The following is a 23,115-nucleotide window of genomic DNA, read 5'->3' on the forward strand; positions in this document are numbered from 1 at the left end:
AAATGTTCATTATGAATTGCAAACAAAATCTCATTGGTTGAGTTGTTCTCACTTCAAAATTAGGACTATGACTTCACCTGAGTTCCTGAGAACAAAATGAACATACCATTACTGCATACATTTTACTAAACAGTATGGCCTAAATAGTATGTAGTATGGTTAGTATGCAGCATATACTTTTAGTAATCAGTAGGCAGTATGAGCATTCAGACACAACCAGGGTGTGTGTGTGCAAGCATGTGCAAGTAAAACCCCTCCCTATCAAAATTCATTACCATTTCCCAAAAATGTTGCCCTCCCCCTAGTTACAGACATGATCATCACAACACACCATGGAGGTGGAAAGAAAAGAACTGCCAATCAAGCACATCTGTGCCAGGGTTTGTCTGAAGTGAAGAAAGCCACGTAAGCACACTAAACACTGATGAGTAACAACATATATGGGCACAATTACAGTATTATAACAAAACCTAACATTTAAATTGTATGCTCCGATAGAAAAGCCCAGCTCCAGATTGGTTTATAAAATGTCGTTTTTATTCATGTTACATAGCTGATACATAGGGCATTAAACATTTCCACAAGGCTTTTGGGGACTACAATCGATGATTAGCAAAAACACAATAGTGGTCCAAATCTCTAATGACAATCACTGGACTAACCAAACACCCTCTTACATGTGCACACACCTGCATTGAAAAGTACTAAATTGGACACTTGGACTTGGTGTAAAGTATACAGCATTGGTTCCCATTCCAGTGTACTATATTAAATGACATGCATGACAGAATGTTTTTTTTTTCTTTTTTCATTTTTTTCTTCTTTCATCCCATTATCAGGTTGTTATAATTTTTTTGGTCTTTAGAATGCCCCACTTTTGTTTTCTCTATCAATCAGACATGCTTCAGTGTGAGTAGCCTATCATAACCAGGGGGGAGGGACATGAGGAAAATACTTCAACCAATGGGGGGGGAGTTTCCACATGGCTGTGAAATTCTTTGTGCCAGCTTTGTATACTGGCCCTCCCTGCAGTATGGAACAATTGTGTTTGTTCACATTGGACACCATCAGCTGTAACCGTACCACATAACCGTGTCGAGAAAGAGACTATGGAGGGTGAGGGCGAAGTGGGGAGGACAGGACACCATTTCTCATATCTATCTAACAAATGTTCTTCACCCTAATGACAAATTGTAACTTGTGTCTGATGGGACTAACATTTTCTGTCGCTTAGCAAAAGGCCCTAGAATGTCTTCTTTTATCCTCTAATTTGAACTATAATGTTGATACAAATTGAAGCTATTAATACTTTTCTACAGCAGAAACTGCACATATGGAAGGCCAGGACGAACACAAACCAAGGAATGGAGGGTTTTCTTTTTCAATAATTAAATTTTTTTTTTTCATATTTTTTTGTCCAAAAGCTGCATTGTGAAAACACTAAATGATTCAATTTTCCATACACAGCTCTTCAGTAATGGTTTCATTGCTAGAATAAATTTTAAAGTGGAGCAATAAGGAATGGAGACGTGTAAAAAGGTTTTCTTTTTTTGGGGGAGGTGATCCGACATGAGTTTCAGTTCTCGTTCTCGCCGGCCTCTCCGCCTTCTCCACCCTCGCCTTCCTCAGCTGCGTTGTCAGACGTCCATAACTAGGAAGAGACAAAAACACTGGTCACAAACATACCCCGCTACTCATCCCATAGACCTGTTTCCGAGGCAATGTACAAAGCCACAGGATATACACTGCTCCTTAGCCATCTGAACCATAATATCTATAGTAATGCATAATACATGTACATTTAATTGGTTAATTTGTCTAGATACACACAGTTTCATTTTAATGAGCCATGAACACTGAGGAACAAGGCCTTCATGTGGTCATTATCCAGGTGTCATGTGGTTTAAAAGAGAGCAGTAGGGGGAGAACTCACTGTCAGGTTGTCTCTGAGCAGCTGCATGATGAGTGTGCTGTCTTTGTATGACTCCTCGTTCAGCTTATCAAGCTCTGCGATGGCGTCGTCGAATGCCTGCAGACATAAACATCACAAATACACAATTGTTACCTTCCGAGGCAAGCAAAAAACAACCGCTCAAAATCTGTGCTGCAAGAGGAACCCTTGTGGACCGGTGGAGGCTGGTGGAGGTAGAAATCGGAGGACGGGCTCATTGTCAACGCATTTGATACCATTCCTCATTCCGTCCAATGCATTACAATGAGCCTGTCTTCTGATTCCTACCTCTTACCACCCTCCCCTGCTTCTGACCTGCCCTGGTGAGAAAATGAGAACTAGCACTGTATACATTCAATGTAATGATGCCAATATCCTTCCATTGCAGGAACACTTTCAAGAGCACATACTTTCACATACTTTCCCCATTACCACAATCCATATTTGCATACTTCCACAATTCCTGCCTGCAAGCAAACCAACCAACCACAAGTGACAGCTGCATGTACTGACCTGTTTGGCCAGTGAGCAGGCCTTCTCTGGGGAGTTGAGGATCTCGTAAAAGAAGACAGAGAAGTTGAGGGCCAGGCCCAGGCGAATGGGATGCGTGGGGTCCATCTCCTTCTTGCTGATGTCAAACGCCTGCTGGTATGCCTCCTGAGAGCTCTCGATGGTCGCTGTGGAGCAGGGGAATCCAAGTTAGTCGACACGTGTCAATCAAAGAGAGGCAACGGTATGATGACATCACCATTGAATGACTCTAGCCAACTCTAAACTCCAAAAATATAAACTTTGAATAAAGCCAGTGAGTGAGGTGGAGGCTGTATATTTGACTCTTTGGCAATTGTGAGGTAATGGAGGTTGATGGACAAGGGAGGCTGGGATAGAGTGACCAAAGTGGGGTATTGGATAATTCTGTGAATATGCAGCAGCACAACATAATTCAGGAATAAATATGCCCAAGTAAACTGTAGGGGGGGGGGGGGAAGGGACATTTTAAGCTCCTTAGTGTGCGCCACACAATGGGTACCAGTAGGAGTGGAAGAGGACTGTAAGAGTTGGCAAAGAAAGACCCTCCCCCCCCCAGTTCCCTCCTATGAGACGGGCCCCTGCAGTCGCGTGAGTGTGACGCACTGCCTCACTTGACACCATTTCCAGCTCCCTGACAAAATGTGCCGTTCTATTTTTGCTCGTGAGGGGCCCCCCCGAGTTCAAAGCAAAAGGGGCCTGGTTTGAACCGCCACAGACGAAGAACAACGGCTTGCGACAAAGGAGTCTTGAAATATGTCTTCCTTAATGAAGATCTGAAGCTTTTTCTTTATCGAGACGTGACTGGGAGGACATCAGATTAATACTCCACTGTATTACAAAATCAACAGGGGATTAGGACTAGTCTTTTGTGGACTTCTCCTCTGCAAAGAGGGGGCTACAGGCACCACATCAACACATTGCCATTCTTTTGTCTCACATCACCCACTGCACATCCTTCTGAGACGGCATCTCATAATCAGAGAGAGGAGTTTATCTTTCATAGCGGAAATATGCATACCCACAATGAGAACCACTTAGTCGAAGGATAGAGAAACTGCAGTTATAACTTTACATATCTTCTAAAATGTCATATTTGTTAATTAAAGCAAGGCAAACACTTCACCAAGCTGAATGTCCAAGTCCACACGCACACACACACATTACCTGTCTTGTCGTCTCCAGAGGCAACTTCGGCCAGGTATCTAAAGTAGTCTCCCTTCATCTTGAGATAGAACACTTTGCTTTCGGCATTTGTGGAGTTCTCAATTAAATATTTGTTCAGCAGTTCCTGTGGAATAGAAATGGGGATTAATCAAGGGCAACATTAAAGTGCAAAAACGACATTCCTTTAACAGTACATTCCTTTAACAGTTTTCTTGTTCTGCTTTTCTCAATGTCCTTGTTATTGTACACCAGATAACTTTTTTTCAAAGCTTGCTCTGATTGGCTGAGACGACAACCCAAACATAACCCCAGAAACAAGGAACAGCAATTACTACAATCTTGCTGTAAGGGATGTTAAGTCACAAACCAAAAAAATAATTGGGCTAGTACGGACTGCACTGGACCTACAAATCAAAGACAATGATAACTTGCATTGAATTAAATAAGAAGAAGCAAAAAAAATAAAATAATAAAATCACTGGGTGGTGCAACGTAGATTCAGAACAAGCAGGGCTGCACCCACACATGAACACAGTTAAGTAGGCACCACGTAAGAGTACATCATAAGCTGCTCCTGTCAGCTGTGAGAGCAGCAGCCAGTGGGGTGGACAGTCACAGCAGTCACCTCTACATGATTAATGGAGCCTCCTCTCTTCCCTATCTAGACGGGAGCCAAGTGCATATGCTCACGCAGCAGTGGGTTAAGGAGGAACCATTTTTGCACTGCGTCAAGTCATTCCAAGTTGTCCACAATCAGGCCAGGCCTCCTGTGTGTTCCAGAATCCTGACCATCTTTTGCCCCAGATACTGTACCGCGACGCAGACTCCGACGGTCCTCCTGTCCCGGTCCCTAACCGCTCTGTGCCTCTCGTCTCAGCAGACACACTCAACCCTCCACATCTCTCAGAGCAGATACAGTACAGCAGCTTGTGTTGTGTAGTGTGAGTGCACTAACAGAGGCACTGCTTGAACTGCGTAACACACCTCTGCTTAAGCAGCACTCTCAGGGCCCCCTACATCATGTGTCTATATTTAAACACATGGCAGTTCCATCACTGCCCGGCATTCCTGCCCATACATACGTCGCCCTGCAGACAAGCAGCAAAAGCAGCCCGGTTGTTCACAATGCGTTCACACAGCGCTCCAGTTTCACTTAGACCCAGCGATAAGCTTGCATAGTGCTCTAGTCTATAAAGTACTCACATACAGTTCTATAGCAAGAGTTTAATGGTGACATTCTCCAGGGTTTTTTACTAGGACCTAATTGCAATCCTCTAATCGGTGCGCTGCAATTAATGGCTGTGTTCTTCTGTGTGAGGCGCACATGAGCAGCATTTTGCAAGCATTTAATCATTTTCTCCAACTATTCCATCCAAGACTGTGAATCTGGCTGGGTATTCAATTATCACGAACAATGTGGGACATCACCATGACAACCTAGACACTAGTTTTGACTTTGAAAAATGTGCCTTGCCAAGGTTAGTCTATATCCACAGGCGAGATAGATCAGCCTAGATATATCTTTGTGCAAGTGAGCCCGTTTCAGACTCTTACCTTTGACTGAAAGTGGGGCACACTGAAAAAACTGTGGGAGCGCTGAAAACAGCACTGTCCTCAGCCGGCTTCAACAACAATACATCTCAACAGAGCCATCTTATAAGACTACAGATGAACTTCAAGATCAATGTGGCCATTTAGGGGGGGGACTATTACAAGTCAAGTGTCAAGTCTACTATTCCCTTACAATACGTGTGGTCAACAGTAACACTGTGCTGGGTGGGTTATTATAAAGGCACAGAGGCTGCAGAAGGAGAGTTCTCTTCTCTTCCTGTCTAGCCTAGCAGCATCACGACGTCCTCAGTGGAAACCATGTGTCATCAGAGTCCTGCCTCCTCCTCCTCCACCGTGAGGTCGACCCTCAGCTCAATCCAGCGTGTGTAATGTGGAAGCCTGTCAACTGAGAGGACATTTGCTGCAGTTACAGTACATGCGCCGGTAGCCGCCATGCATGCAGGGACGAGTTGGGGCAAGAAGCCTGCCTGACACACCCTCATCTACCACCTCGCCCTCAGACAACACTCTGGCAGTCGGCTGAGTCAGCCACGTACACGCACACACACACACACACACACACACACACACACACACACACACACACACACACACACACACACACACACACACACACACACACACACACACACACACACACACACACACACACACACACACACACACACACACACACATAGTGTGGCAGCAGTGAGGTGTGGTCTGACGACGTGCCCATCTGTGTGAGACATTGTGCAGTTTATATAAACGTGACTCACTGGTGTACAGAGAGGGGGGAAGTGGACCAACCTACGGTTCACCCACTGTACACCACATCCTAAGTGACAACTTATCTCCCTATCAGTTAGGTTTGCTATTACTAGCTTGTACAGGAAAACTCCCTTTATACAGAATATCTATGATTGTGCATGTATATCTGTATTAGTCATGGTAAATCACAGCACAGACTCATTTAGAGCTGTCAGAATGGTATTAGGCAATGCTTTGCATGTCACACTGAATAGACGCTCACACTGGAAGACAACTGATCTGTCAGTCCGCCTGAAGAAAATTGAGCTGGCATGACAATTCATTTTCATAATCCTAATTCATAATCACCTTCTAATGTGTACGGACCCCCCCACCACCACCACCACCACCATCAAAGACCAGAACTCCTCCTGTAAACGCCAGCAGCTCAGGGAAATGATCTTACCCTCACAACTAAGCTTCCAGTTATCCCTTAATCAACTATCAAGGCGGGATAGAAATAATGGGCAGAGCCGTTCACCCAAGCCTTGGGTTTAAACAAGTGAAAACACATCCCATGAGGAGTAAAACAACAGGCGTTATACTGCACAAGAAGGTCCAGTCACATTTGACTGGAAAGCCATCTAGAAAAGCATGCATCACCTGCATGGATTACACTTAACATGAGGTTGCCCCTTTACCCATGTTAATTACATCATAAGTCAACTTGTTAGCAACTCTAAATACTCTAGTCACAACATTCTGTAAGAACTGTATTGAACAGACCGTGGTTTACTCCACTTAGGTAATAACTTTGTAACTCTGCATGTTAATATATTGTTACAAGAGCTGTGTTACTAGAACGCAATAGGGGCAAAGACACCGTCAACCATATAGGCTACTCCTTGCACGTATTCAGATTTAGCAAGATGGATATTCTGAGCTTCTAATAGATGGGTTAATGTGTGTGTGTGTGTGTGTGTGTGTTTTGGAGGGGGGGGGGTGTCATTGAGGCGTATTGAGCAAACTGGGCTATGGCAGTCCTATTACACAATTCTGAATGAACTCTTTCACTTGGCTGCTAGCCACATAACAACTCATGCGCCAGATGAGACTACAGACAGTAGGCTTATATGATTATCAAATGGGAGATGAGCACACACCCAGTTTTATGGGATCTCTCATCCACACAGCTGCCCCTGTCTGTCTGTCTGTCTGTCTGTACACCCACTGACAGACGCACCTTGCTGGCTGTGATGTCACCATGACCTTTGACAGTTCCGGCCATCACTATGGCTGGAGCCATTGTTCGCTCCAATTCTAGACTCCAAATAGGAAGGAAATGGGGATTACAATATGACACTTCCTGCTCTCTCTTGGGCTGGACAGGGGGTGGTACCATTTTTAGAAATGGAGGAACTCATAGGAAACATGGGAGATGCCATTTGACCCATATTGCATTAAAACAATATGTTTGTCTGTAAAGGCTGATCACTGTTTGTACATCAGCCTTTACAGACAGAAGAGATTGGCGATAAAAGCTGCATAACTATGCTATTGTCAAGCAAATGCAGTCTTTTATGGACTCTACTGAACATAGTGCACCAATTGTGATCAGAGAAAGAACGGCTCCATATGAAAGAGACTCTTTCTTTCAAATGAACCCAAACAGCAGAGAGGCAGGAGATTCCTGCAACACCAGAGTTGGGGGAAATTACTGACGTCTTGTGCATCCACTCAGATATGCCTCAGATACAAGGAGGAGTGCAGTCAAAAGTCCACTAACAAAACACTTCTCTTGAGAGGAATAATGACTGGGTGACTAGCTAACAAGCTGGGCTGCCACAAACACACACCCACACCTCTCAACCACCATACCCTACTCTTGTCAACATTTCTCCGATTAATTAAACGTACCAGTACGTCGTTGCAGATATCTCTCAGCTCAGCTTCCACCTTCTCCCGATATTCATTAACCATTTGGAGCTTCTTGTCGCTTCCCTCGGTCTTCTGTCCGATGCTTGAGATGACCCGCCATGCCGACCGCCTTGCACCGACCACGTTCTTATAAGCGACAGATAGCAGGTTCCTCTCTTCGTTTGACAACTCGCCTCCCTGCTCCGTTACCTCCTTCATGGATGCGGCCATATCATCGTAGCGCTCGGCTTGCTCCGCCAGCTTTGCCTTCTGAATAAGCTCCGTTTTATCCATTGTTTTGTTTTTTTATGTTGTATAATATATTTTGATCGGGTTAAAACAATATGAGTCCAGGAATGCACAAGGGAACGAGTGTAAGAGGGGAGTAAACGAGGGAGCGCAGGGGACGCTGAGTATTCCACCAAAAACCTGCAAGCAATGTAACAAGCAACGGTTAGATTACACGTATATGACTACAGCTGAAACGATTCGTATGCAACTATCTTGCACAATACATTTTCATATTTACATGATCCTGAAATACTGCGCCCTCCTGAATGAGCCCCCCTACTACGCGCAACCAATCAATGGTGATCAGTTTGATTAGTGTTTTCAGAATGATAATGAGGTGCCAAAACTGGAGTATAAGCCACTGTTAGAAAATGACACACGCAGTCGGATAAAACATCGGGTGGCGCCTGCAGAAATAATCATCATAGAAAGTCATCATGATAGCCACTAGTATGTGCGAAGATTGCCTGTGACTGTTGCCTGTCGTTGGCCTCATTCGAATAGAGATGGCACGGTGTCGGTACTAGCTGTCTAAGCTAGCTTTCTGACTATGATTGAACAGCAGGGTGTGTACAGCTCTGAGTCTGCGTGACAGATATCTGTCAAATTCTACGGGTAACTAGCGGTAGCTGTAGAAATATACTCCGATTTTGCTAGCGTACTCAATTACATGAACGAGCTGGCTAGCATGCTTGCTATATCGAGCACATAGCTAGCTAAGCAGTGAGGGTTTGAGAGCTGGTCACAAACTAATGAAACACTAGTGTGCTCCGGTATACATTCGGAATGAGGATAAGAGTAGCTGCATCGGCCAGCTAACATATCCCTTCTAGCTCTGACATAAGCTACATTAACACAAGTCGAGCAAGCTTTTAAGCTAGGCAACGTCACTAGCCCGCCACAGAGAAGCATCTTTCTCACCAGTGAGCAGCTTGACAGCTCAACTAGCTAGCTTGTCAAGCTAAAAGCTAACGTTAGGCGTTGTGGACCACTCCTTTCATTGAGAATGTGCGGCATCAAACTAGTATTACCGTGCTAAAAGCTTACTACCAATAGACAAACAATGAATAATGTAAATATCTAGAAATAGGTAAAACGGCTTTTTAAAATGTCCAACCTTGTAAGGTCCCGATTTGCTCCTCCGAATTGATCCGCTTTGAGATTGGTATGAGGCAGAGCGAAAAACAGCAGCCGTGAAATTCGACCAAACCTGCTAGATGGGGCGTTTGTATCTGAAAATGATTTCCCAATCAAAAATAGCCCTTTCCCCTTGTCAACAATTATTTCTCGAGATATTAACCAGTAGTTGTTTTGCGCGGGGCAAGGGGGCGGGCGTTAGGGGCAAGTTCGACTGGCCTGTAGGCTGCGGCTGGGGCCACGGGGTTTCCTCCAATTAGAGCAAGGGAGAAGACGTCACCATTGCCATGGTTATTCTGCGCTCCTGCCCCCTTTCAAACGTTATAGCAGCATCAGGGAGGCCCGAGGCGGGCGTGGCACGGAAGGTACTAATGTAAGTGACCGAGATATTCGTTTTTATACACCTTTAATTTCTCTCAACCTTTGATCTTATGGACAATGTCTATCAATAAACCTTGACCCGACTAGCTGCTGCTTAGAATAATCTTCCTAGACACTGCTAGGACAGGTTAAAAAGCTGGTGTTCTCATTTGCAACCCATGTGATTCATCATAAGCCTATAGCACTTTCCCTGTGCCACTCCCATGATGACACAATCAATTATTAGTCACCTCTGTGTCATCGTAGGTGTGATTGTATAATTAGGTCTATAATGAGGGGTATTGGGGTAATCTTGGGGGTCACACAGACAGCCCACCTGTGCCCTCCACTGGCCTCAGATCCACCAGCTGCTGATGTCCTCTGATAGCAGATGTCCACAGCTGGGAGTTATATTGATTAATATTTCATTTACAACTTGAGAACATGAGGGCGAAAATTTGGAAAAAGATCCTGTTGCACCCTCACCATTTAGCCATTGCCATTTACTTTTTTGGGGGTCTCTATTTAGTCCCTGTGGTTTTATCATCAGATAATTGTCAGGGTGCATTAGCTGAAGTGAAAGGCCTCTGCGAAGGGTCCCTGAATGCTCTCACACACAGTATCATGGGAACAGGGGAGGCTGGTGGAGGTAGAAATTGGAAGACAGGCTCATTGTGTTTGATACCATTCCTCGTTCCCTTCCATGCATTACAATGAGCCCGTCCTCCGATTCCCTCCCCTGCATGGGAACAGCTCTACAGTGCAGGTCAAACAGAGAACAGGTCTACCATGTCCACCCAATCAAAGACACTGTGATTTCTCTGACTTTGAGGAGCAGTTGATGAGACAGGTAGATAGATGATAAAAGGTCCTTAAGTGTTTCATTGATCAAATTTTCCTTCATGCCCTGCTCAGTCTTGACAATGTTGCTGTGATGGATTCTGCAGTCCCTGTGTGTTTATGGGTAGGGGACAATGGCCTGTGTGCATCAGAGTGATTCTTTGCTGTGGGCTCACATCAGATCAGTTACAGTTCTGGAATGTTCCCTAACAAGCTCTGTAATTCTAGAACCTTTTGGCTATGGATGAGCAGATAGGGGAGCCTCACACATACATAGTTTGGTATCCCATACTCTCCTTTAGACCTGTAGTATTTATTTCCCATCAGATTTATCTGTCATTTAATTGTTAGTTTGTTTCACTGTATGATGCAGATATTTGTCAGATTTGGGGTTATTTGAATCCATTATGATAGGATGGTGTTAAGAATTAATCATTCTGGCCCCTTTGGACAAAGAGTTCATCAACACTTTCACATTCCACTCATAGAGAGCTACCGGTACGGGATGGAGAGGGAGTGGAGAAGAGGGGTACAAAATCACAATCAGGAGTTTCATAGAGCATAGATTTAAAGGTCCAGCGTGTAGTTTTGTGTGATGCTGCCCCCACTGGCCACCCTGAAAATGTAAAAACGTGCATATGCTACATTTTTCTATAGCGCCAAACATGTGAATATCCTTGTAAACAAACCAAACATGAACATGGCACATAAAAGCAAGTGTCCTACCCAACACCAGATTTTAGAAAATGCTTTGGACTAATACAGCACTCTTCACTGAATGTTCTTCGTCATGTGATCTCATTCCGTGATGGCTACCGATTTATCATAGCCAGTTAGCACTATTTTAAAGCTAAAATGTACTTTAAGATATGGACAACACCCTCAGAGCTCAAAACACATATTTGCACGGCAATAAGTGTGCTTTACAAGAGGGACCAACCCCTTGAATTACACTTCCTGGATGCATCCCCCCCTAACTACCCTTAGCACTAGTATGACTGCCATCCTGCCTTACCTTTGGATCACACAGGCTCCTGAGTAACTGAACAGGCTTATGTAACACACACACCCACACACACACCCACACACCCACCCACACACACACACACACACACACACACACACACACACACACACACACACACACACACACTCACACAAGCCCTTGGGTGTTTTCGGTCTCCACTGAAACCTGTCTGCCTGGCAACAGTTCTGACTCTCGCTTCACCCGGCACACAGACAGGCATGATGGACACACAGCACACATTAGTCAAATAACCGAGCCACTTGATAGATCTAAAACTGGACTTACAGCTGAGTCATACAGTATATTTCCAAGGTAACCTTACATTTAGACTCCCAGCAGGCAGCATTCTCTCTAATTGGAGTCTTAGTCATGGTTTCGGTCTCAGATGTGTCGTCCACTGACAGAGACAGAGAGAGACACAGAGAGAGAGAGCACAAAGATGCTAGCAAAATTTAGCATCATTTCAATAGGTTAAGTCCATTGCCCATGGAGGAATTGCTCAAAACCCCAGTCAAAACATTTTCCTTGGATGCGAAGGACTCAAAGTGATCAATAATTAAATATCAGACGGTGGATCTTCAGAGTACAAGATTATGTTTTTATTGACAAGACAAGCGCAGACAAAACAGGCACAAAAGCAGCAGAAAAGACAGGTGCCTTAGAGAAGGTTCTGGATCAGCTATTTCTCCAAGTATAATTCTCCTGTGCATTCACAGTTATATCTCTCCACGTGAATAAGAACGGCTGCAGTGTTGTTTAGCTTAGGTCACTTTATGGCATGGTCTAATTGGCCGTTACTCTCCTCTATAGTTGCTTGGATGACTTCCAACCCCTCCGACAGGTCCGTGTTGTCCTATGTGGCCAACTCTGCAGTCCCACCACAAAGGTCTTGGTCTTCCACACCCTCTGCCAGGTTACCATCCCTGAGTCTGAAATCATACAACACCTCCACAAATAACATGGGTGAGGCCACAGCACACACTTGTAACCAGCACCTCTTCAATTCTCCCCTTTCCCCATCTCTCCCTTTCCTGGCATGTTACTGAACGCAGACCTTCACAGTGTCAACTCAGAATTGGAATTACAGTTAAAGTTGATTATCCAATACAATCCCTCCCCTATTTCAATCAATATACACGAAACACACACAAAGCACAAACAACACACATAAACACCTCTTATCCTTCCAATCCACTCGTCTCGTTATTACTCACTTCAATTGACCTCCTCTGGGTTACCGGATACACAAGCTCCATCTATCTGAACGCTTAATCCTTTGATCCAACCTGACCAATCACTATTGGTATCCTCCATCTCCACCCACACAGCCAACACTGGTAGGTCTGAGGGCCGACAGGTCCACAGTCTCTTTGGTATCCTCCATCATCCAGATCTGCCCAGCCAGTCCCGTTACGCCTGTGGGCCAACAGATCCAACCACTGTTGCACTGGCACGTGGTCAATCAAAGGAAAAACCTACTCACTTTGCCTCGGAAGAGCTCTGTGTATCCCACTGCTGACACCAACTGAAGGACTCGAAGTGATCAGAGGGTGAATCTTCAGTTTTTATTGACAAGACAGGCGCAGACTAAACAGGTGCCAGAGAGAAGGTTCTGGATCAGTTATACGTGGTTCTATGTCAACTTTAGCATTGCACTGGTATTTTCTTATGGGAGGAATCAAAATCAGCCTATCATATTAGAACACTGTAAAAGGGTTTGGGTTTCAAAGCAACAGTGAGCTGTTTACAACAATTTCTTGCAGGGTATGAAGTCACGTGCAGATGCGAGACCTTGACCAAATAATGAGCTATTTCTTCTCCCCGTCTTATCTTCCCCTGCGGACCACAGACTCTTCAGGTCCCACGAGATAACATGAAGGAGTAAAACTCTTCTCTAATCCATGCTGGACTCATGCATATGACTTCACACTCATAGACAAAGAGACTGTGTTCTGTTATCAAAAGTGAACTACATTGTTAAAGCAAAATATGTCAAACAGGGCAATAGTATTCAAACACACCAAAGTCAGAATCACTACAACCCTGCTTCTATACCTAGGCCTTTATTTACTTTCAATGGCTGCGGGGCACCATTCTTAAGTTGACCTATGACCTCTTCTGCCCGGTCCTTCATATGTTATAAAAGTGTTAACAGCATATATCAACAACAGGCTTGTTAGAATGATAGTGAAATGAATGGCTGTTGTGCCCAGACTGCATAATAGTCTTTAATATAAATTATAAATAGTATATATAATAAGTATATATAATACTATTTTGCCCTTTTCTTCTTCATGGTTAACAGCAGCCTATTCCTCCTATTTACTGTTCATAATGACAGTCTCTCACTGGCTGGAGGCTGACTGGGTTCTCTCACCTCTTGACTCTGTGTGATGTGATGCCTGCTGTCCGTTGGGAGTGTCTGTCAAATTAAATGGCGAAAAAGCATTTCAGGATTGTTATTGTAAAGTGAGAATCTTTAGGAAAACAGTTGTAAAACCGTTGTTTTCCTAAAGATTCTATACAGAAGTGGTTTTACTTTTACTGCGGCATAGTATAGTGTTATTATGAGATAATGTTTTAATGACCTTTGTTGAAAGAGAGACAAGATTTCAAGAGGAATGAGGACAAGGTGTGGTCCTCTAATCTCATGTGCGTGGCACTTAAAATTACAGTTTGGAATAAGTGAGTAATAGCATGGTAATTACCAGTAATTACTTATAGTTACCAGTAACATTGAATAGAGGTTTGTGACCTTACCATCCAAAGGGTTAGGGTTAAAACGCTTGACCTCTACAGCTAATGTTAGAGTTAGCTACTTTCAATTTAGGCTATTGTTCGCTCAACAAACTTAAAACATATTTCACTAATACAAATGTAACACAGCTACTACTTAACATAGCAATACCCTGTAACTATTAACTTTGAAAAATGACCCTTAGTGACCATCAAACAAAAATGAAAAAGTAAAAAGAAAAAGAAACAATTGCACATGAGCCCCCGACAGGAAGCAACATCCTAGTGAAGGGCAGAGTATCTTTACATTAACTGCATGGACATCATGTATAAAAATGTAATGTATCAGACCCGTTGGGTTGCTTATTACTGTGTTACATTCAGAGGATGCATGCATACCGATACTACTATAGGTAGCCTACATATTACCACTGACTGAGTAACCATGGTCTTAGTTGTAAGGTTAAGACAGGGCACAAGGACAGAACAAAATGGAAACAGGACATTTTCCAGCTCTGAAACCACCTTATTTCATAGTAATTGCCTTCTCTTTTCAGGCGTCTTTCATGCAAATGGGTTTAATTACATGTAAACTATAGAAACATCATAGTGCCCTAAGCAGGGAGGCAAGAGGCATTTACTTAGAGGTAGTCAGCGAACAAGGCCTCCCTCATGACCGGCCATTGTAAATTCTGTGTCGTGGCTGACGGTGAATCAGTGGATGTGTGGTGTTGGCCATAGGCCCAATGTGTGTAGGCCTACTATAAATAGGCCAAATGTAGGTTGGCTTGGGTCACTGTATTCCAGGAATGCACAAACAACTTGAATATTGATTTTGTTGAGTGTAACAGTATTAGAGCATTGATGGCATTATGGTATACAGGTTTTCTTTTTCTGGGTGTATCTACTTCCCTCCAAGCTGAATGCCATGTGAAGGTGTGGCAGGATGAGTGAACAGATCAGAGAGAAAGGCATCGATATACAAGAATACAAGTTGATTCGTGTAGTCATGAATCAGCAAGACACCAAGCCAGCATTCAAAGCACACAAAGTGAGAGTTTTATGTTAGGTTGGTGTTACTATAGGGAGTAGTCGTAACACCAACACAACATAAAGCACTCACTTTGTTGCTCTAAACCTGAAAAGAACTGAATGTATGAAGGTTCGTTACAGCTTGGTAATGTTTTCAATTGCAACCATACAATACAAATCTGTATTTGTAGCCTACTGTAATCTAACAGGTCACACTTTATCTGGAGTGGACACATTGACATTAACAGCTGATAGGCAACATTTTCGGTGGGTACATAAAGGGGGGGGGGGGGGGGGGCGGAGACATCTTCTGTCACTGTCAGAATTGGGACAAATAGCCAAAATGCGAGGTTTTACGCTCCATCTCACATAACATTGCACTCTCTCACTATATGAGATAACTTTGTGTGGCGGTGTGCGTTGACAGGCTCCTATGGTAGGGCAGGTTTGGATGAGTTGGGATTTACATACTGACAAATATATGCAACGCTCTCATAATCAGAGCTGTTTATCGGGTCCGGGGGCGGGTGCACTCGGGTAAATCAGCTGTAGGCCTGGTGTCATTTCCCTGAGACCTGATCATTTCATTCTTTTCACTCCCACTACCACTACAGATATACTTCCAACGTCCCTGGGCAGACTGCACTTTCAGATTCAATAACGCCTGGACAACATGATTCTCCTCAAGTCCTCCACAGATCTCTGTACTTTGAAAGATTTCCTCCACAGAGAACTTCCTCAGTCAATATCAGTAAGATTAGACTCAGTATTATATTTGTAATGGTAAATTATATTATGACATTGGTAAGGGACTGCAAAATGGTATCATCTACTGGTAACATTATCCATCATTTTCTTTCTCCTCTTTCAAACAGGTTTATGGGGGTTTAGTCCACGTCATGAATGGTAACATCTCCTGCCTTGAAATGTGTGTGGATGCATGGCCTGAAGTCACCACTGTTGTGTGTTGCAGAGAAAAACAGGTGTGAGGAATACACTTGATTTTTACATTGACAAAATTGCAAGGTCACATCTAATAGTGTCATTTGTGGTGTTTCCTTTGAACCACAAATGTATAAAAATCGATAGATGTGCATACAGGATACAAGATAATTTATTGGCCACACAACCCAGGTTGAGTTCCAGTATACTGTACATATTATAGTAGATATTTTGTTATTAATCAAATTACTCAGAATATTGTGTTTTTGTGTTTGGGTATCTCTCATAAAGAGTTAATTCCACTATTTTAAATGTTTAGGCTTTGTCAAGTCCATCCAACACCATGCCAAATGTTGCACCCTCTTTACAAAGAGAATAGATTGTCTTGAGGCTATGCTGCACGATCAAGCCATAATTGAGTGAACTCATGGCCTTAGCATTAATGCTATTGCATTTGACTGTATTTCCATTAGAATACATTATGTACTGCTTTCAAACAGCACTCATCTTTCCTTGTATCCAACAGAGTATTGAAACAGGACACTGTCTGCAACTCGTTTCAGTTTTGTTACAGTTATCAGCTTTGGGTTTTTAAACGCAGTTATAGAGATTATATGTTAAACAAAACTCTGAAAACTATGATTAAAATACTGTTGTATCAACATTCTGCATTGATGTTTTTAAACTGCTGATTAGTAGACCCAACTTTCTACAGCCCCCAATGGGAAATAGACAATTATATGCTACCTGTATAACTCTGTTTTGGTTATGTCTATTCAGGGATTGAGATATTCAAATAAACATGGAAAGTACAAAACATGTTTTATGATTTTCTTACATTATGATTATCATGGACAGGACACTGGACACTACCTAAACAATGTCCAAATCCTTATTTCACTTGACGTTCTCAGACAGAGGAGACTATCTTGTCCACAGCAGTGCAGCAGGTTATAAATAGAGACACTAAATAGGTTGGAAAATCCCAAGGCTTCAGCTCTAGTTTTGAGCTCTCCTTTTGGATATTAGCCAACAGCACAGCAGCTCTTATGGAATTCTTCAGGATAAGGTGAGCATTCCTTCTGGTCATGATTGCTGTGTATATGAACTCAGTTATGCTTGTTATGGAGAAATATGGATGGGTTAACACTGATCAGCCTTTGGACAGGCCCATATAAAAATAGACTAGCATGGACCCAAGGGTTAACCAACTCGGCTTCCCATAAAGGGAACGTGGACAGTGAAGGACTCGGTGATGAATAATGAAGGATCAGATGGTGGATCTTCAGAGTACAAGATGATGTTTTTTATTGAAAAGACGGGTGTAGACAAAAGGCACACAAGCAGCAGACAAGACAGGTGCCTGGGAGAAAGTTCTAGATCATCCATTTCTCAAAGTATAATTCTCCTGTGCATTCACAGTTATACCTGGTTCTATGTTGCACTGGTCTTTTCTCATGGGAGGAATCAAAATCAGCTTATCATATTAGAACACTGTAAAAGGGTTAGGGTCAAATCAACAGTGAGCTGTTTACAACAATTTCTTGCAGCCTATTAAGTCATGTGCAGATGTGAGACCTTGAATAACGAGCTACTTCTTCTCCCCGTCTTATCCCAACATAACATAAGGAGTAAAACTCTTCTCTAATTCATGCTGAACCCCCGCATATGACTTCACACTCACAGACAAAGAGGCTGTGTTCTGTTACCAAAAGTTAACTACATTATTGAAACAAAATATATCAAACAGAGCAATAGTATTCAAATAAACCAGTCAGAATCACCGCTTCTATATTCTAGGTCTTTATTTACTTTCAATGGCTTCCTGAGCACCAAACTCTTAAGTTAACCTATGACCTCTTCTTCCCAATCCTTCAACAGTCATACTACTTGGTTATACACACTGTTATACAGTCCAGCAAGAGACAGAGAAGCATTGATGTAGTAGATTGGCCAGCTCACATGCTATCACAGTCATCCATGGGAGTGGATGTTTTTAATAATGCATGCAATTAGAGTTCTTCTTGCACAGGGAACACTTCCACCATTATGAACACCCATCAATATGATGCTCTACTCTCTCTGTCCCTGTAGACTCATTGCAGTATCATTGCAAATGGAGGTGGGTTGTCTTCACTGACTAACCTGTATGCTGCTACTGCTGCTGATGGCTACAGCATGAATTATACATGAGAGAAGAAGCAACTGCATGTGTCTCATGTGGCTGCTGTGTAGTTGATGGGCTATCACTACTGCACCTATCACAAGTACAGTAGTAGCACAAGTAGGGTATCAGAATCAGAATCCGATTAGAATAATATTGAATATTTATGAGCTCAAACCGACCAGTTGTAGTCCCTGTATCCCTCTTCGTCCAATGCATTGCACAGTACCGCCCAACTACTACTGTAGCAGATAGAGCTAGCAGAGGAGGCTTCTAAGAGCCCTTATACTGTAGACAGCCCAATCAAAGTCTGAAAAGCTATAGAGCTGAAAAGATCAGCCGGCCTATCCACTCTCCCCTTCTCCTCCTCATCTCAGAGGATAGGCTCTGTGTGCATGTAGAGGATGGACCTAAGAGAGCATCCAGTGACAAGTGGAGAGGAGAGGGCGAGATGTTATTTGATTGAGAGAGCAAGAGGTGGTCTACACATCGAGGAGGCGTGCGTAGGGGGGCTAAGGGAAGGCATGGCAATTAGCCCTCTGTGCTCCAGTTCATAGCATTCCTACGCTGTAATTACACACAATTAAAACGCCCTGAGCCTCTGCTCTCTGTGTGGTACCTACTCAGCCTGGCGAACAGGACTGTATTATTATTATTCCTATTACATGATTCCCTTTGCTCCATAGGCCAGGGTTCTCATTAGTAGAATAACAAAACTGAAAGAAAAAAAAAAAGAGAGAGAGACAGACTGAATGGTGAAGCAGGGTTTCTGATTCTCTTCTTGTTATATTAGATGTGCCCCCACTCCTCTTTCACTCCCCAGTGCTTCTAGTCTACCTATTCACACCAACATGATAGTTAGATGTTACTTTTGAAAGATTTTGAAATGATTTTGCATAAAGTAGGAGACTTCAGAGAGCTCAATGTGTGTGTGTGTGTATGTACACTCACTGAACACTTTATTAGGAACACTATACTAATACCGGGTAGGGCCTCCCTTTGCTCTCAAAACAGCCTCAATTCTTCGTGGCATTGATTCCACAAGATGTTGGAAACATTCCTTTGAGATTCTGGTTCATGATGACATGATTGCATCACGCAATTCCTGTACATTTTTCAGGTGCACTTTCAAGCTGTGAATCTCCCGTTCTACCACATCCCAATAGTGTTCTATTGGATTCAGATCCGGTGACTGGGAAAGCCACTGAAGAACACTGAACTCATTGTCATGCTCATTAAACCAGTTTGAGATGACTTTTGCTTTGTGACATGGTGCATTATCATGCTGGAAGTAGCCATTAGAAGATGGGTAAATTGTGGCCATGAAGGGATGCACATGGTCAGCAACAATACTCAAATAGGCTGTGGCATTCAAGCGATGATTGATTGATTGGTATTAACGGGCCCAAAGTGTGCCAAGAAAACATTCCCCACACCATTACACCACCTCCACCATGAGAAGGTGTACAGGTGTTCCTAATAAAGTATTCAGTGAGTGTATATATGTATGTATGTATGTACTGTATGGAGGGGTGGATGTTTGTGTGTATGTGTGTATGTGAAGTACGCTATGTGCATACTGTATGAACTGTGGTTGCGTGTGTTGCTGTAGGCTATGTGTGTCAGTCTATGTTGGTGTTTTCAGATTTGTATGCATCGAGCATAGCCATTTAAGCAGCGCTGTCTAGCTCTCTCTGATATTCTTTGACTGCCTGTATGAATAATGCAGTCAGTGTGCTTACTAAGTGCACAATGCAGTAGAGATTCTCCTTACACTAGACCACAGCTCTCTCAAGCCTCTCACTGTTGTTACAGTACAGCAACTGGGCTTGACTGGTAGTATAGCCATGTGTCTACAGTACATGTGCATGTACATGTGCCTTTGTTATTGTGTGTGTGTGTGTGTGTGTGTGTGTGTGTGTGTGTGTGTGTGTGTGTGTGTGTGTGTGTGTGTGTGTGTGTTCACGCATGTATGTGCAGCGTGCATGTTTGTGTGTGTGTGTGTGTGTGTGTGTGTGTGTGTTCACGCATGTATGTGCAGCGTGTGTGTGTGTGTGTGTGTGTGTGTGACCTTCACCAAGGTGAGCTCTCCTCTCCAATCCTCTCCTCTCTTCTCCCTCTCCTCTCCCTCTACCTCTACCTCTACCAGTAATATTAGCACAGTGCAGACTGCTTTCAAAGCTGATCTATAAAAACTAACATGCAGGTGATTTGACTGAGTGTGTTTTAGAATAGACATGAATAGAAATGTTTCTTTGGACCCACTGTGGCTCATTCATTGGGACACATATACAGTGTATCTAGATACTGCTAGCTAACTACTGACCAGCCAATGGATTCCTATGAGAGATGCGAGATGGTACAATGAATCCAGGAAGTGCAGTTAATGGCCACATTCATAGTGACATCTGATTGGTGGCACTAACCTTATCACCAATGCAGGCACAGTCCGTTAAAGTAGAGGCGTCTTTCAGTGTTTTTCTGACCTGCAAGGGGTTCACAAACTCACAAATGCACACGCCTTGGACGTATGTTTATTCTTGTGAACTACAAGCATAAGGAGGAAGGAGATCTCTACCAGAAGGAGAAGGAGAATCTCTACCAGAAGGAGAAGGAGAATCTCTACCAGAAGGAGAATCTCTACCAGAAGGAGAAGGAGAATCTCTACCAGAAGGAGAAGGAGAATCTCTACCAGAAGGAGATCTCTACCAGAAGGAGAAGGAGAATCTCCACCAGAAGGAGAAGGAGAATCTCCACCAGAAGGAGAATCTCTACCAGAAGGAGAAGGAGAATCTCTACCAGAAGGAGATCTCTACCAGAAGGAGAAGGAGATCTCTACCAGAAGGAGAAGGAGAATCTCTACCAGAAGGAGAAGGAGAATCTCTACCAGAAGGAGATCTCTACCAGAAGGAGATCTCTACCAGAAGGAGAAGGAGAATCTCTACAAGAAGGAGAAGGAGATCTCTACCAGAAGGAGATCTCTACCAGAGCTACACGAAACCATTTCCCAAGTGTGGGAGAGTAAAGCTTTTTCGGAATCTGAATATGAAACATTCAAGCAGACCTATGTGGTCCTCTCTTATTCTGCCTGCATCAGTGGTCCCCTTCCTCCACACTCTCTCTCTCTCTCTCTCTCTCTCTCTCTCTCTCTCTCTTTGGTTGGCTGACTCAGCTTTTCTCCTTCCTCCCCCCCTTTCCTGCTAGACCTCCCCATCAAATACAGACATGTTACTACTGACGCACACATGCACATACTAGCATCCAGTCACCCACACTCACACGCTAGTCATGCTGCTCAAGGTAAAGCCATAACCATTCTTTTCATTTGCCTCCTTACATGGTGCGGACGTACACTCCTTTTCACTGATACATAATGTGCTCCAATGGACACACATTCATATCATTCTGTCTAATCACGCATGCACACTTCAACACACAAACACATTCACATTCACATTCACATACAGTATAGACACACACACACACACACACACACACACACACACACACACACACACACACACACACACACACACACACACACACACACATATACACATACACTCCAGGGCCAAGAAGCCTCATTCCACATCATTGGAAAATGAAATAGCAGTCCCAACACAGCCCTGAGCTGTTTGTGGTAGCACACTCCAGCGGAATTGAGTCTCCCTCACTGTCAATCTATAAACAGTGCTAGCAAGACATGGCAGAGAGAGAGAGGAAGAGAGAGAGAGAGAGTGTGTGTGAGAGAGAGAGTGTGTGTGTGAGAGAGAGAGAGAGAGACAGAGAGAGAGAGGGAGAGTGTGTGTGAGAGAGAGAGAGACACAGAGAGAGAGAGTGTGTGTGTGTGTGAGAGAGAGAGAGAGAGTGTGTGTGTGAGAGAGAGAGAGAGAGTGTGTGTGAGAGAGAGATAGAGAGAGAGAGTGTGTGTGAGAGAGAGGGAGACAGAGAGACAGAGAGAGAGAGAGAGAGAGAGACAGAGAAGAGGAAGAGAGGAAGAGAGGAAGAGGAACATAAAGAGGAGGTTGATGAATATCACAGAGAAAGAGAGAGAGGGAAAGAGGGGGGGGGTCAGAAAGTGAGATAGAGGGGGAGATAATCAGAATAAAAAAAGAAAAGTAGGAACATTTCTCTCACAACAAAAAATCTTCTGTATGTGTCTGTGTGTTTGTACTGTACTCGTGGTTTGTGTCTGCTGCTGGTGGCAAAACCGATCTCTTCCACTGTGGATCAATAGATCATTTTCATCCATTCAGGCCATCCATGTCTGATCAGCCTAGCTGGGTTGTGCGTGACTAGAGAGAACATACTCTACGAGCAGAGTTGGCTGACGGAGACCTGGAGCCAACACAGTCTCACCTCTCCTCTCCTCTCCTCTCCTCTCCTCTCCTCTCCTCTCCTCACCTCTCCTCACCTCTCCTCTCCTCTCCTCTCCTCTCCTCTCCTCTCCTCTCCTCACCTCACCTCTCCTCTCCTCTCCTCTCCTGCCCCCCCCACCCCCTTCCCCCCACCACATTGATCAAGTCAGTGTGACGTCATCACACTACATAGATGTCCATAGGGGTTAGAAGTTACAAGTCAGCTAAATCTGACCCGCTAACACACGTGGACGATGCTTGCATGTCTGTGTGGCTGGCCACCCCATACATCAGCCCAAGCATCATAGGTTGCTCCCAGTTCAGGGAAAGTGACATTAAACTCTGAACAGAAATAGATTTATGG

The 23,115-nt window shown here is 43.7% G+C and overlaps 1 protein-coding gene and 1 long non-coding RNA gene across 2 annotated transcripts; one reads left to right on the forward strand and one right to left on the reverse strand.

Moving 5' to 3' along the window:
* Positions 1-515: 515 nt before the first annotated feature.
* LOC310814276 (14-3-3 protein beta/alpha-1-like) lies at positions 516-9,394 on the reverse strand. Its single transcript, XM_083683587.1, has 6 exons — positions 9,273-9,394; positions 7,865-8,293; positions 3,647-3,770; positions 2,465-2,628; positions 1,934-2,029; positions 516-1,651 (listed from the first exon to the last, which is right to left on the reverse strand). Exons 2-6 carry the CDS (start codon positions 8,156-8,158, stop codon positions 1,577-1,579), a joined length of 753 nt encoding a protein of 250 aa, XP_083539713.1. The 5' UTR covers positions 8,159-8,293; positions 9,273-9,394; the 3' UTR covers positions 516-1,576.
* A 97-nt stretch (positions 9,395-9,491) lies between these two features.
* Positions 9,492-17,004, forward strand: LOC310814277. The gene is made up of 3 exons (XR_014554571.1): positions 9,492-9,665; positions 15,902-16,038; positions 16,163-17,004. It is a non-coding gene; the product is annotated as an uncharacterized lncRNA (long non-coding RNA).
* The last annotated feature ends 6,111 nt before the right edge of the window (positions 17,005-23,115 follow it).

Source organism: Argentina silus (assembly GCF_951799395.1).
Source record: "Argentina silus genome assembly, chromosome: 13".
NCBI lineage: Eukaryota > Metazoa > Chordata > Actinopteri > Argentiniformes > Argentinidae > Argentina > Argentina silus.